Here is a 14,865-nt window from a genome sequence, read left to right on the forward strand (position 1 = left end):
ATACCACACCTGTAATCCCGGACTGATGACATCACTAGAGGGAGATTTAAGTTCTACTCTGCAGAATCTTTAGAGACTCATTCAGGTCTCACTCCTCCACAGTGATACAAGCAGCCTCATATCACAGGAATGTAAATAAATAAAATTAAGGCTGCGGCTTTTACACGCACATGCATGATACAAGTGGGACTGCTGATGCAGCCCTCAGGCAAAGCCTATAAGTTCAGAATACAGAGGAGTGTTTACACCCAGATGACACTCGCAGCGCTTCATATCTGCAAATCACACTCATTTCTCAACACTTGTCCGTTGCAAAACAAGACAAATGAGTTATGATTTTATACTCTGAAGACTATTTGTACAAAACGCCCTTTGAAACATGACAAGCAACCGAACTACAGCACAGCGCAAGGTCCTGGCTACGGCTGTGCAAAGGAAACATAAAGCTTGGAATGTAATGTGAAAAATGATGATACTGTACATCAATGACCTACATTCAATTGCATAGATACGATATTATATACACAGAAATAAATCTTACAAGACATTACAAGTGTAGCTTTATGTAAATATGTTTTGACCACAAGATTCTTCCGGGTTGGATGAGGTCTAGTGTCATGCAACCTGCAAGACCTTGTTGCAAATGTAAGACACAAGGACCCAGTCCAGTGCCATCCTCTGCTTCAGCGAGAACTCCACAGGAAAGGGACGAAAAAAGGGAAGGGGGGAAAAGGCAACAGAGGCAAAGGGCAAAAGGCAACAGAGGCAAAGGGCAAAAGGCAACAGAGGCAAAGGGCAAAAGGCAACAGAGGCAAAGGGCAAAAGGCAACAGAGGCAAATGGCAAAAGGCAACAGAGGCAAATGGCAAAAGGCAACAGAGGCAAAGGGCAAAAGGCAACCGAGGCAAAGGGCAAAAGGCAACCGAGGCAAAGGGCAAAAGGCAACCGAGGCAAAGGGCAAAAGGCAACCGAGGGAAAGGGCAAAAGGCAACCGAGGGAAAGGGCAAAAGGCAACCGAGGGAAAGGGCAAAAGGCAACCGAGGGAAAGGGCAAAAGGCAACCGAGGGAAAGGGCAAGAGGCAACAGAGGGAAAGGGCAAGAGGCAACAGAGGGAAAAGGGAAGAGGCAAACAGAGGGAAAGGGGAAGAGGCAAAAGAGGGAAAAGGGAAGAGGCAAAAGAGGGAAAGGGGAAGAGGTGAAAGGGGAAAGGCAAAAGAGGGAAAGTGGAAGAGGCAACAGAGGGAAAGGGGAAGAGGCAAAGGGGAAAAGGCAAAAGGGGGGCAAAGGGGAAAAGGAAACAAGAGAAGAGGTCATGTGATCAGCCTAAAGACTTCAGAAAAGCTACGTATACAAAAAAACAAAACAAATAAAACACAGCAGAAAAAAAAACTAAACTAAAAGGCAAACAGATTTTTTTTCCATTTTGGATTTATCTAGTGAGAATAAATATTTTTGGGAGATTTAACTTTTTTTGGTTGTCCATGACCAAAATATGGAGATTTCAGACAGTAATACTAAACTGACAGAGGTTCTAATTTTATACAATATTTTAGTGAGTGTTGACCGAGTGTCCCCTGGAGAGAGGAGTCATCAGTTTCTTTCTAGACAGGAAGTGGGGGGAAATCTGTTTAATGAGTCACAGTCCACAGGTAAAAATCTGATTCTAAGCCTACCCTCCACTGCCCTAAAGTACAAAAACTAAAACTACTTAGAGTTTGGCTTTACAAAATTCACCAAACAAATACCGGTAGGTAATTTAGCCAGTGTTTTCTAGGTTTGGAGAAGTTTCTGCATACATTTCCTAGAGGAAACTTTCTAAAGTCACCATCCTTGTACCCCAACAAATACTCAGATTTCTTCAAAAAGTTTTTGCACTTTTATATTTTAATTGGAAACGTTGAGGGCAGGAGTTTTGCTGATGGCATTAAAATGTTGGTATGACACTGGGAAAAATTGCATAGCAGAGGTGACTATGTAAAAAAGTGATTTTGAAATTCTTAATAAAGAGTTAAAAAAAAAAAAGTGTGGAAACTCTCGTATATACTATACCAAAATGATTCAAACCCTTACATGCATTCAGTAGCTGAATGAACCAACAGCCATGCACCAACCAGCCTGTGTTTTTGTTGGCAGGTATCTAAGGTACAAAGACAATACTTGCAAAACCTTCTCTAAACACAGAATCAATTTTTTCGTTAGACCTAGGGCAAGTGCAATTTTGTGCCAGGCCTTTATATCGTCTGACTGAAATTCTGGCATTTATAAGGACTTGGAGAAGCTGAGAAATTTTTGTAACAGGGGTGAGTGCAGCTGAACCTCACTATGTCTTATGTTAATGAAACGACTCAATTACTATAGCAACAGTGCTGACAATATTTACCCACAATCCTGTGAGGGCAGCTAATAAAAAAGGGCCCCAATTTGGCACCAAACACGTCAGACACTGGGTGAATACAGCCTGTACTGGCTCAGGACACAAAACCATGGAGAGAAAAGCCTTGCCCACGCAGCTTCTTTTAAGAAACCTATGTAAAGTTAGCCACGAAGGAGCACCAAACCATCAGAAACACGAGGGTGACTGAAAGCCTGTATTGAGTGGCATCGCAGCATAATCATGTTGCACTAGCATCCTATACAACATAAGTCACTAATTTGTCCCTCTCCTGATTGACACATTCAGGTTTTTAATTTTGAATCCATTAGATAATTTGATACTGTAAAAAGTTCTGATGACGGGGGGAATTCTGGCCCCTGAAAAGTGTTGGCTGTCTTGTGTTACTCTGTTGTCATTTGTGGAACTAAAACTACATTTGTGAGCTCTCCTTGTTTTTTTTTTGGTGCTCCTTCTGGCTCAGATTTCTCAAGCTGGTTGACCCCGATATTGCCAGGGAACCCCAGCTTTATGGAGAGCTGGCAAACTTGGGCCATTGGGCTCAAATAACTATTTTCAAGGAATTCTGTCAAATCCATTTGGTACTCCACCTCCATTTGGTTTTCAAAAAGCATGTTAAGATAAAAATGTGATCTACTGCTGATGACTAACATTTAGAGGTGCATGTTCTGGGACTTTAATCTATTTCTTTACCCATTTGGCAAGTTGCTGACTTGTAGCAAGCCATCATGGATCATATGTTAGGACATCTGATAAGTACATCTTAAAGATAGATAGAATTCACTGCGTTCAGGTTTAACAAGTTACTAAAAGCTGCCAGCACTAAAAATTCAGATACTGGAACTCCACATAGATCACGTTGTCCATGATGAAACGCGGAGGGTGGGCCTATGACAGTGACGTCATCAAGCACATGGACCTCAATTGACGGCTGGGACAGAGTTTAAGTAAGCTTGTAGGAACGCTATAGTAGACACACGTTTGTGAAACTGCTTTCTGCTTATTTTAATGTGAGTGTGTATTCTGCTGTACTTAATAAATCTTCAGTATACAGTTTTACACCATTAGAGTATTCTTCGTGTCGTACTTTGGAGCAACTTCGGTGGTAAACTTTATATTGGCTCTGGCAAAGGAAGCTGACAGGTCAAAGGGAGACCCCGACCCCTTAAAGTGCTGTTTGACCATGACATGTTTTTTTTTTTTTTTCAGGTAGGGAGCTGCAATGCACTTTTGGCCAGGGTGCACAGTACACCATTTTTTAGATTGTTGCCATGGACTTTATTAGACACACTAGAGACTGAGAAGTTGGTCTTTCACTTCTCTTCCGTGTGAACTTTATTCGAAGACATTTTAAAACACTTTGGATTTATGAACTTTATGTGTTTTATTTGGAAATATTTGATGTCATTTTTTTATGCACATGGTTTTGCACCTATTTAGTGATTTGTTGCGTTATAGCACTGCACTTTTATTTTCCGGATATCTACATGCTTGTTCTAGGCCAGTGACCAAGCAAGAACGACAGTCCTGAAATATGCGTCTTCAAAACCAAGTCAAGAATGACCGTCCTGGAACATGCGTCTTCATAAACAAGTACAAAATGACAGCTCCCCCTAGTTGTTATTTCAGCTTGGGCTGGCAGTTCTATGTGCTATACAAAGTGTTATGTGTAAGACCACCTGAAGAACCTCGTTGTACTTTGATGGGAAATTCCAGACATTGCAAAACCTTCCAAAGTTATGAGCTCGTTATTTAGGTTTATGATTGCCTTAAACCTTTGTAATTCGACATAAAACATTAACAATTTTTTAAGATTGCAAAACAAGCATTTGCTTAAAAATGCAAGTTATGCTGTTGCATTGCCCAGGAACATAATAAAAAAAAAAATCGCATTGCGTCTGCAACTCCTCATGCTTTCTACATTGTAAGCACAGCGGTTTTAACTCCATGTTCATAAAATTATTGCTTGCAAGCTACAAATCCCAAAACATAATCTTCAACTTAGTCAGTCTGGAAAGATAATCCTCGGTGCTCCGTTTCAAAATCAGAAAACCGATTTAACCAGCAGATAGGCTAACCCCCCAACCCCGGTTTTCATCTCCATATAGGTTTACAATACTACTTTGTTCTTAAACGGGCAACTAGCTTAAAGTACTATAGCCTCACAGCAGTAATCAAACATGCACTGACACATGGTTCAGCCACTTTAAATGTTCTGCGCCATAAGCCAATGTCAAGAAGGAAAGAAAATGTCTTTGTTTCTGATGCCATAAATGTAATTAAAGGAATGTGTTGAGCCATGCTCCCAGAGGTCCCCAGCGCAGAGATTTGTCTTCGGAAACTTTTTTAATAAGTACACTAGAAGTGATAATTAAAGATATGTGTAAAAGAGGCAGCAAGGTGATAATTGGCTCAGAAATTAAACAGAAACTTGGAACTCTCTGATCAATTAACTGTTTAAGATTGCATGGTTTACCACCGAGACACCCTTGTAATTGTATATGTACACAATTCACACACATACTACAGTGACATAGCACATTCCATATACAGCTCTGATCCTGGGATAAAATAGACACTTATATGTAACTAAAGGCCAACTGGCCTCGGCGCAATATTACCAGACGCCTTTTATCTTAATTAAATGTCCTCAAAGTCTTATTCAGACCAGTATGCACTTCAGGCAAACAGCTAAACACACACATAAAATACATACAGTCTCTCACAAAAGTGAGTACACCCCTCACATTTTTGTAAATATTTTATTATATCTTTTTATGTGACAACGCTGAAGAAATTACACTTTGCTACCATGTAAAGTAGTGAGTGTACAGCTTGTATAACAGTGTCAATTTGCTGTCCCCTCAAAATAACTCAACACACAGCCATTAGACCCCTTTTACACTCAGACCGTCCGAGTGCTAGCGGTAAAGTGGCTTTACCGGCGCTGTGCGAGCAGGAGCAGGGCTCTTTTAACCCCAAAGGAGGTGTGAGTAACTTGTATAGCGCAACAAATGCAAACTTAATCGCCTCAAGGCGTTTAGCATCCAGAGTCGTACCGGTCTTTCAGAGGAGGTGGGTCTTTAGTTTTTTCCTAAAGGCCAAGATGGTTTAACTCCAAGCAGGTGGTAGTGGGTAGAGCATTCCAGAGCCGTAGTCCTTGGACCGAAAATCTACGTTCGCCCTTCGAATTGTAGCGGGATTTAGGAATTTGGAGAAGGTTTTGGTTGGTTGACTGGAGCACGCGCTTGGTGAGGTAGGGTTTTATTTTCTCGCTTAAGTATTGGGGAGCGTTCCCCTGTACACATTTGTGGGTGAGGCAGAGTGTCTTGAATGTCACCCGGTCCTGTACGGGCAGCCAGTGGAGGGACCTCAAGACCGGGAGACTGATTCCCACGGCTTTTTACCTGTTACCAGTCTGTTACGTGAAATCTGGTATTTCGGTAGTCTTAAATAGAGGGAATTTGCATAGTCTAGTCGTGAGTTGATGATAGTTCCAACCACTACTGCTGTGTCCTCTTCCGGGATGAAGAGGATGAGTCTATGTAGCATGCGGAGCAGATGATGAGAACTGCTGACGACTGATCCTTTTTGTGCATCCATCGTCATGTCTGAGTCAAAGATGAGACTTTTGACTTTCTTGCTTGGCAGGATGGTTTGTCCGAGGATGGTGGGTGGTGTCCATGTGCTCCTAGAAATGGATTTCCTATTTGCGTGAAGGGTGAGTAGTTCTGTTTTGGATCCGTTGAGTTTGAGGGAGCTTTCAGTCATCCAATTGTCGATCAGTGTAAGGCACTTTTCAAGTTCATGAAATTGGGCTTTTTTTGTTGGTGTCAACAAGGTGTTAAAATTTGTCTGAAAATTAGTCATCTGTGTATAACATTTTAAATGTTAAATGTTCAGTGCAAATGTGTCTAAATCTATCAGCAATTGATTATGCAATTGATGTGTTATGACCTGCATACAATTGGTGCACAATGGAAGAAAATGTCTGCACTGCAAGCTGAAAACAACAAGGCCTGGTTCCCTAGATCTGTCAAATTCGGTCATATGATAAAAATATACCATATAGGAAAGGCGTGATGAACATCTGACTGTATAATGAGCACATCGACTCCACTGTGTGCAGGCATTGTATAACTTATATTGGTGCCCGGTCATGGAGTCACAATTGCTGAATGTACCAATCTGTCCAATTTACAAGTGCACATCTGTGGCAAATCACCATCGTAGTATTTAACAGTTGAATAAAACAAAGTTGAGTGTACTTTAATTTTTTTAGACCCCCTTGTCGTTGCAGAATAAGAAGTGGAAGATTGACAGTTTGGCTAATTCAAGAATTGTTGTAATATTGAAGGCAAATCGTCTTTAATAATAAGGCCAAGTGATATCTGGCAGAGGTCTATATATATATATATATATATATATATATATATATATATATATATATATATATATATATATATATATATACACACACACACACACACACACACACACACACACACACACACACACACACACACACACATATATATATATATATATATATATATATAAAAAATAATAATAATAATAATTGCATAGATTTATGTCCAGAAAAACTGCAAATACATTCGTTTTGTGCTCTTTAGGGATTTCTCAGACAATGTTAAAGCTGTGGCCGTTGTGTGAATGGGGTGAAATCAAATGCTCGTCATTGTCTCGTCTGGTGGAATGTTCCTAGGCTATCTTTGGTTGAATGATGATAGACTATTGTTTTAGGCTATTTTTGGTCAAATTCCAAGCTACTGTTTTGAGCTATTTTGGGTCGAAGGTTGTTGGGCTATTGTTTTAGAACCCTTTCTCTTCTGGTTGAACATTGTAGGCTATTGTTTTAGGCCACTTTTTCTTCTGGGGAAGATCATTCCAAGGGTATTGGGGAATGTTACTTTCCCCCTGCCAAAAAAAACGTAGTGTTTGTTACCCTAACACTTCGTATTCCTGATATGTGTCTGCTGTAAAGTGCACTTGTATGAGAAAGTATTCTGTTCTCTTTGTATCGCTTCCTTTGTGCGAAATCCCTGGTGATCCTCCTCTGCTTTACTATTAAAAACTGACCACACAGAAGAACAGGAAGTGAGGATTTCTCAGAAGAAATAAGGACGCTTAAAAGCAAAATCTTTTTTTTTTTTTTTAAACAAAACTTTACAATCATATAACACAGGCTTCAGTTTGTATAAGAGCGTGAACAGAAAGCTTTGAAAAAGCATTTACAGAGATTTCAATAAGCTTTCTTGAAGCTTTAAAGTACCGCTCAATTCCAGTTTATAAATACTGAACACAGATCCTAATGGGCGTGCTGATTGACACATTAAACAAGCTGCTAGCAGACTTCAGCACTTCCTCACACTTGTTGAAAACCTACTGAACCCCGCTAGTAGCTTGCCTAAAGTGGCAATCGGCTCTCCCATTAGGATCTCTGTTCAACATTTACAAACTGGAGTTGAATGGTACTTTAATCACTTCAACAGAGCTTGCTGAAAGCTCTGCAAATGCTTTGTCATAGCTTACTGTTCACACTGCTCTTATACAAGCTGAAGCCCGTGTGAAACAGGCTTTCGTGTTTATATGCAGACTTGGCATTATTTCTTGGAGGTCCCCTCATAACGAAGGAATACCTGCACTGAGAACTTGTGTACTCGAGTTTTTTCTAAGCAGTAAAGAAATCCATTAATGCTGGATTGAAGCTGTCTATAGAGGGAAGAGTGGCACTCCTCCAGGAAAGGCTTAGTTTTTTGGCTTTAGCTCAGACTTCCATCTTCTTTAGCTCCCTGTTAAGGTATAAAGCCGGTCTACGGGTCCATTATACTAAGCTTGCAGCAGTCTAGCCGCATTTGGATTAGGGACCGAACTGTAAGATGAGCATTATGTCCGAGCCAGCAGAAGGAGGGCCATCAATTAACTCTTTAGGCCACCGCTGGGAAAATATTTTCTTTATTTTTTGCAGATAGTAAATTCAAATCACTTGTTGGTCTCTTAACTCTTGGGAACTGAAGACAAATCAAAACTAAGTTCCCAACTCCACCCACCTTCCGGAATCGGTCATCAATCTTGCATTATGGAGAATGCAGAGGGAAAAGTGAGCCCCCAGAGTAAAGCATGGTACATATGGTAAGTTTATACAGCTCACAAGGAAATCTATGTACTAACTATGCGATGTTCGTACAGTGATCTCCATGCTGTGCTTATGTGTTCTGACAGGGGGACTGGCGATCAGATCTCGCAGACATTGGCTGAGAGCGCCGATTAGCTGCTGGTTTTCCAGCATGCTAGTTCCACAGAAGCCGGTTGTAAGATTGGCTTCTGTCAAACAAAGACCTGTACACATGGGCTGAAGGTCAGCCGGTATCTGATTTCAGGCGATATTCGGTCCATGTGTACGGGGCTTAAAGGGACACTAAAGGCAATTTTATTTTTAATTTTTATAATAAATATGTTATACTTACCTCCACTGTGCAGCTCGTTTTACACAGTGGGCCTGAACCTGGTCTTCTGGGGTCCCTCGGTGGTTGTGTCGGCTCCTCCCCACAAGAACTATCCACCTTCATGCAAGCTCTCTCGTATGGTGGTTAGTTCTTGCGGGCGCTCCCGTGATACAGCCGGAGGCTATAGCCGCTCACTGTATTACTCAGCCCCGCCCCTGGCACGCTGCGTCATTGGATGTGATTGACAGCAGCGCGAGCATTAAAGCGGGAGTTCACCCATTTATAAAAATTTTCCCCTTTTCCCCTTAGATTCCTGCTCGTTCGGTCTAGGGGAATTGGCTATTTGTATTAAAATATGATCCGTACTTTCCCGTTTTCGAGATGCATCTTCTTCCGTCGCTTCCGGGTATGGGTCTTCGGGAGCGGGCGTTCCTTCTTGATTGACAGTCTTCCGAGAGGCTTCCGACGGTCGCATCCATCGCGTCACTCGTAGCCGAAAGAAGCCGAACGTCGGTGCGGCTCTATACTGCGCCTGCGCACCGACGTTCGGCTTCTTTCGGAAAATCGTGACGCGATGGATGCGACCGTCGGAAGCCTCTCGGAAGACTGTCAATCAAGAAGGAACGCCCATTCCCGCAGCCCATACCCGGAAGCGACGGAGAGGATGCATCTCGTAAATGGGCAAGTACTGCTCATATTTTAAAACAAATAGCCGATTCCCCTAGACAAAACGAGCAGGAATCTAAGGCTAAAAAGTGCCCTCTAAGGGTGAACCACCGCTTTAAGAATTAGAATGCATTAAGGTGAAAAAACATGTACCTTTACAACCCCTTTAAGAGAGGGCAAAGTCAGAACGACAAGCTTGTAGACTTTGGTAATGGAGCCTGCATTGAAATAAGCCCATTGATAACTCAAACCTACTTGTGCCCATGCATAACTAAAAAATCTCTGGAGTAGACCAAAAACGTAAAACATAATGCCACTTTTCTTGAGAAAAAGCAATTCACTTAAAGTGTTTGTTACCCCAACACTTAATATTCCTAAAGTGTGCCTATTGTACCATGTACTTGTAGGAGAAGGTATCCTGTTTGTTTTGTATTCCTTTGTGTGAAATCCCTGGTGTGCCTGCCAGTCCCCTGCTTTGCCATTAAAACCCAACCACATCAAGCAGGAACTCAAACCATTTTTTTCTATTGAAAAGCCCGTGGCGTGCAAAACACAACCCAAAAACTCCACACGATGCAGAAAAAATGTGCACACACATAAAGAGTGTAATCACAAAAACGTGGAACGGGTGCTGCGTCAAACGGTCCTCCTCACGAAGGACCTGACCCTGATGCCCTGGGGCGTTAGGCTCCAGACAGGAACTAAGGTAATCAAATGGTCCATGCAGCCGAAGCAGACATGGACCCAACTTCCTTGGAGGGTCTGCCGAAACGGAACCCTCCCAGGTGGGTCTCCCCTGAAGGGAGACCCCATAAAAGCAGGCAAACTAAGCCAGAAGGCCATATCCACCCACTCCCAAGACGTTCAGGGCTGGCCCGAGGACCGGCACCCTACTAATCACACACAAGATGTACAAAACGTGCACCAAACAAAAAAACACAAAGTGATAACACAAGGGGAAAACAAAAAAGAAATTGGGGGAGAAGGAAGGTGGGAGATGTGAGTAGAAAGTGACCATCGTGCAATACGATGGCCGGCCCTCCGGCCAGAAAACAAAAATTCCACTGGTCCCAGCCAAAAGGCCCGACCCTAGAGGCAGGTGGTAAAAAAGTGTATGTGGAGATGTGACCAAGGTGCCACACTTGTAAGTGTCATCTCAAACACTTGCGCAAGGTATGGCACCCCTGGACTGCCACTCCAGGGGCACTATCTCCACAGGCTTTCCAACAGACCCTGGCTCACAGCCTGGACCAGCAGCACCCATCCTAGCCAGGAAGGTAGGAGCTCTAAGAGATTGGGGAGAGCCCACGCCAATAGGCTACTCCCATCACTCCCACCTAATCACGTTCGGGAAATACTTACCGCTCCCCCCCAAGGGAAAGGAGGAGCTAGTGTTCTCTCCCGAACAACTGACCGGGCAGGCACCACAAAATCCAGGCCAAAGGCCAGGGGCCCGGTCCCTCAGCTTCGACCTTATGTTTCTCCGTCCAAATCAGAAGGCTTCCACCTCCACGCCAGCAGGTTTAGCATCTGCCAACCACCATCCCTTTCCACCTCGCTGTGTACTAGGGACGGTTAGCATAGCACCACCTACTGGCAACTGATAAGAACAGATACTACACTTGATCTTAGCCAAAAGGCCGAGAAGCGATACACGTGTGTATATATATATATATATATATATATATATATATATATATATATATATATATACACACACACACACACACACACACACACACCATGGTCAGTTCTCTAGCTATGCTTTCGTTCAATGATCAGACCTGTCCTGACATGCCCCCCCTGCACAGCCATTCAATGGGAAGCTCAGTGTGCTCACTTATAAAAAAAAAAGGGGGAAAAGGGTATTTGTGTTTTTATATAGCTATACAAAAAATTTTTGCCTTTCATTTCTATTTTAAACGGAATGGGTTGTTTTACAAGGTTATCGTTTACAATCACTTTAAAGTTTCAGACATCATACTTTCTTTGCTGATGCATACATTAATTCTGTATGGGAGTTGACATCTAAACTCTGTAATACAACACAAATGAAAATTGAAGCTCTACACCACGGCTAGGTGCTCCAGATACAACTTATTTCCAAAAAAAGGCAGGACAGTCCAAAGAGTAGCAAACGCATTTCAGGGGTTCAAAAAATGCCCTCTTCATCACGGCTTGATTAAACACAATGTGAATGAACTAGAAGTTAGCGTAACCTTTAACCACTTTGCGCCCACGCTATAGCCGAAAGACGGCTACAGCGTGGGCTTAGATTGCCAGGAAGGAGTCCATGTACGTTCTCCTGTGCTCGTGGCGTGCTCTGTGAGCACAGAGTCCACGGGACTTGACAAATCACAGATCCTGGTCCTTTACCACTTGATCAGCTGTCAGCCAATGACAGCTGATCCCATGATGTAAACAAAAGCCAGCAATCAGCTTTTTAAAAAATAAAGCCGATTACTGGCTTCTGTAAGAGGGACACCAGCCCCACTCAGTAAACACAAGTGCTGCTAACCAGTGTCACCTATCAGTGCCCTTCTGTGCCAATTAGTGCCCTTCAGTGCCAACAACCAGTGCAGCCTCATCAGTGCCTATAATCAGTGCAGCCTCATTAATGCCTGCTGATCAGCGCCCACAGAGTGCTGCCTCATCAGTGCCACCTAACAGTGCCCATCAGTGCTGCCTCATCAGCGCACATCAATGAAGGAGAAAAATTACCTGTTTTCAAAATGTTATAACAAACTATGAAACCAGTTTTTCTTTCAAAATCTTCAGTCTTTTTTTTGTTTAGCAACCACCAAAGCAAAGCTCCATTTGTGTAAAAAAATATATACAAATTTCGTCACATGTGTACAGTGTTGCATGACCGCGCGCGCAATTGTCATTCAAAAAGTGATAGCGCTGAAAATTGGTCTGGGCAGGAAGGGTGACTATGTGCCCAGTAAGCAAGTGTTAATGTTAATTTCTTCCAGTGTGACTACAAACATAGACCTCGTCATCAAATGGTTTGGCAGTCCAACCAGCTGCTGACAAGGCCTGTGCTTGTAATCACACTGGAAGAAATACTATTAAAGTAACAGCTCTTCTACTGTTAAAATAAAAAAAGTAACAGCTCAGTTCTAGTTTATTTATATTGTGTTCAATCAAGCCCTGATAAAGGAGCAGTTTTTGGACCCCAGAAACGTGTTGGCTACTCTTTGAACGATCCCCCAAACTTTTATTAGAATAAAATTGTATTTGGACCTCTAAGCAGTGGTCTGATGCTTAAAGTGGATGTAAACCCCAAAAAACATTTTTTTGTTTTTTATGTCACAATGTAGAGTATAAGATTTCCTATCATCTGTGCCCAGTCTTGCCACGCAGAGTTAATCCAGCTCTGAGCAATCATCTTTTATTGTTCAGTGAAATACAACAGACTTCCAGATAAAAACCAAAGTCCTTGCTTCTGAAAAAAAGTGCACAATTCACATCCCCTCCCCTGTGTTTTGATTAAATGTTTTTAAAATATGGGGTGAGTCACAGTTCAGTGCCATGAGAAAATGCAACAGCCATCAGAATATACATAGAGCTGGAGGGAAGAGGGGAGGGGGATGTGAATTAAGCACTTTTTACAGAAGCTGTGTATGTCTGCAAGCAGTGCACAAGATATGTAAATAACCTGTCACTCAAGCAAGGGCTTTGGTTTTTAGCTGGAAGTCTGTTGTATTTCCCTGAACAATAAAAAGAGGATTGCTCAGAGCCGGATTAACTCTGTGTGGCAAGACTGGGCGCAGATGATAGGAAATATTATTCTCTACATTGTGACATCCACTTTAAATTTTCATTATTGTTACATTATAAGCCAAGGAGACTGCAGAAATTCCTCTGGGGTGTAGAAGGCGCCTGCCTGGGAACCAGATAATATACATGAACATCAATAGTTTAAGATAACACTATCAATGAGATAACCTTACAGGACCAGCACTAGTTTTCCACAACTACCGTATTTATCGGCGTATACCGCGCACCAAAATCATGGGTGGGCGGTATACGCCGATACCCGCTTTCCCACCACGAGTTTGAATACTGCGCCGGCATATACCGAGCGCAGTACACTCGTGTATTTTCGGGCAGTGTCGGCGCCTCGCGCACTGACGTCCTGAGCGTACAGGACGTCAGCGCGAGAGTTGTCGAGCCTGCCCGACGATACACGAGTGTACTGCGCTCGGTATATGTTGGCGCAGTATTCAAACTCGGCGCGGGAAACGAGCAGGGAGGACGCCGCAGAAAGACGCCGGACCCGACGAAGAGGACACCCGAAGCCGGACCCGACGAGGCCGCCGATGGACGCCGCGCAAGACACCAAAACTGTAAGTACAAAACATATTTTTTCCACAGGAATTCGGGCAACTTTAGGGGTGCGCGCTATACGCGGGAGCGCGCTATACCCCGATAAATACGGTATATAAACTTAGTAGACAAGTTTTCTCAAGTGTGACTGCAAAAGTGGAAATAACAAATAGTCCCACTTTATATAAAATGCATTTTCGGTTTACTACACACTCAAACATTGGACAAAGATAAAAATAACAATTTGCAAGAAAGCCATTTACTGTACTAAGTATATGATGAGCACAGAACTAAGAAAAACGGCAAATAGCAATTACACTGGAGCCCTTTGACCCCCATCATCACATGACATTGACATATATTGTTGGCCCCACAGCATATAATCAATACAAACTATATCAAGAGCATCATAAAATGAGTAACAAGTAAAACAATCAAAGCTTTTGTTCAGAACATTAGAAAACACAATCGTAATTCCCCACGTGGTGTCCCATACATCTCAATTAACCACAAGCTAATGACGTTACCAAGGACAGCTTGGTCACTTACCGATTATGCCGCTGTCTTTACTTTCCAGGGTGGAGCTGGGGCTGCTGATGGTTCCGCTGGGACTGGCTCTGTTCGCGGCTGTTTTGCTGATGCAGCTGTTTAGCGTGGAGCAAGGACTGGCAGTGCTTGGAGAAGCTGTGCTGTTTGTCAGCGTTGAGCAGGGACTTATCCCGTGACTTGTCACTGTACACTGCAGAAAATCATCCATTAATTACCATGGCACACAAGCCCTGCTAAGAAAGATGCATCCAACAGAGACACTCTCTCTTTGTTATACATTGATATACAAAATTTGCATTTGTAACCCTTCGCTCTGCACAGCAACATGCTTCAAGGGTCAGACATTTAAGGGTTACAGCAGCTTTAAAGCTGAATCCAAGGTGTGGATTTTTTGCATAGTTAGATTGGTCCAGCTTGGACCACTGTCAATATGCCTACCCCATTCCAGAGGGACCCCTGT

At 42.8% G+C, this 14,865-nt stretch overlaps 1 protein-coding gene and 1 pseudogene across 2 annotated transcripts in view; both read right to left on the minus strand.

The window, feature by feature from the left end:
• TANC1 (tetratricopeptide repeat, ankyrin repeat and coiled-coil containing 1) overlaps window positions 1–14,865 on the minus strand; it is a 330,651-nt gene that overhangs the window by 120,559 nt on the left and 195,227 nt on the right. For both annotated transcript variants that reach the window (XM_040357904.1, XM_040357906.1), the window contains one exon: window positions 14,406–14,595. In XM_040357904.1, the coding sequence (XP_040213838.1) occupies window positions 14,406–14,595 (190 nt within the window). The remainder of the gene's footprint in view (window positions 1–14,405; window positions 14,596–14,865) is intronic.
• On the minus strand, window positions 11,041–11,176 carry LOC120944515 (annotated as a pseudogene).

Source organism: Rana temporaria, chromosome 6 (assembly GCF_905171775.1).
Source record: "Rana temporaria chromosome 6, aRanTem1.1, whole genome shotgun sequence".
NCBI classification, from domain to species: domain Eukaryota; kingdom Metazoa; phylum Chordata; class Amphibia; order Anura; family Ranidae; genus Rana; species Rana temporaria.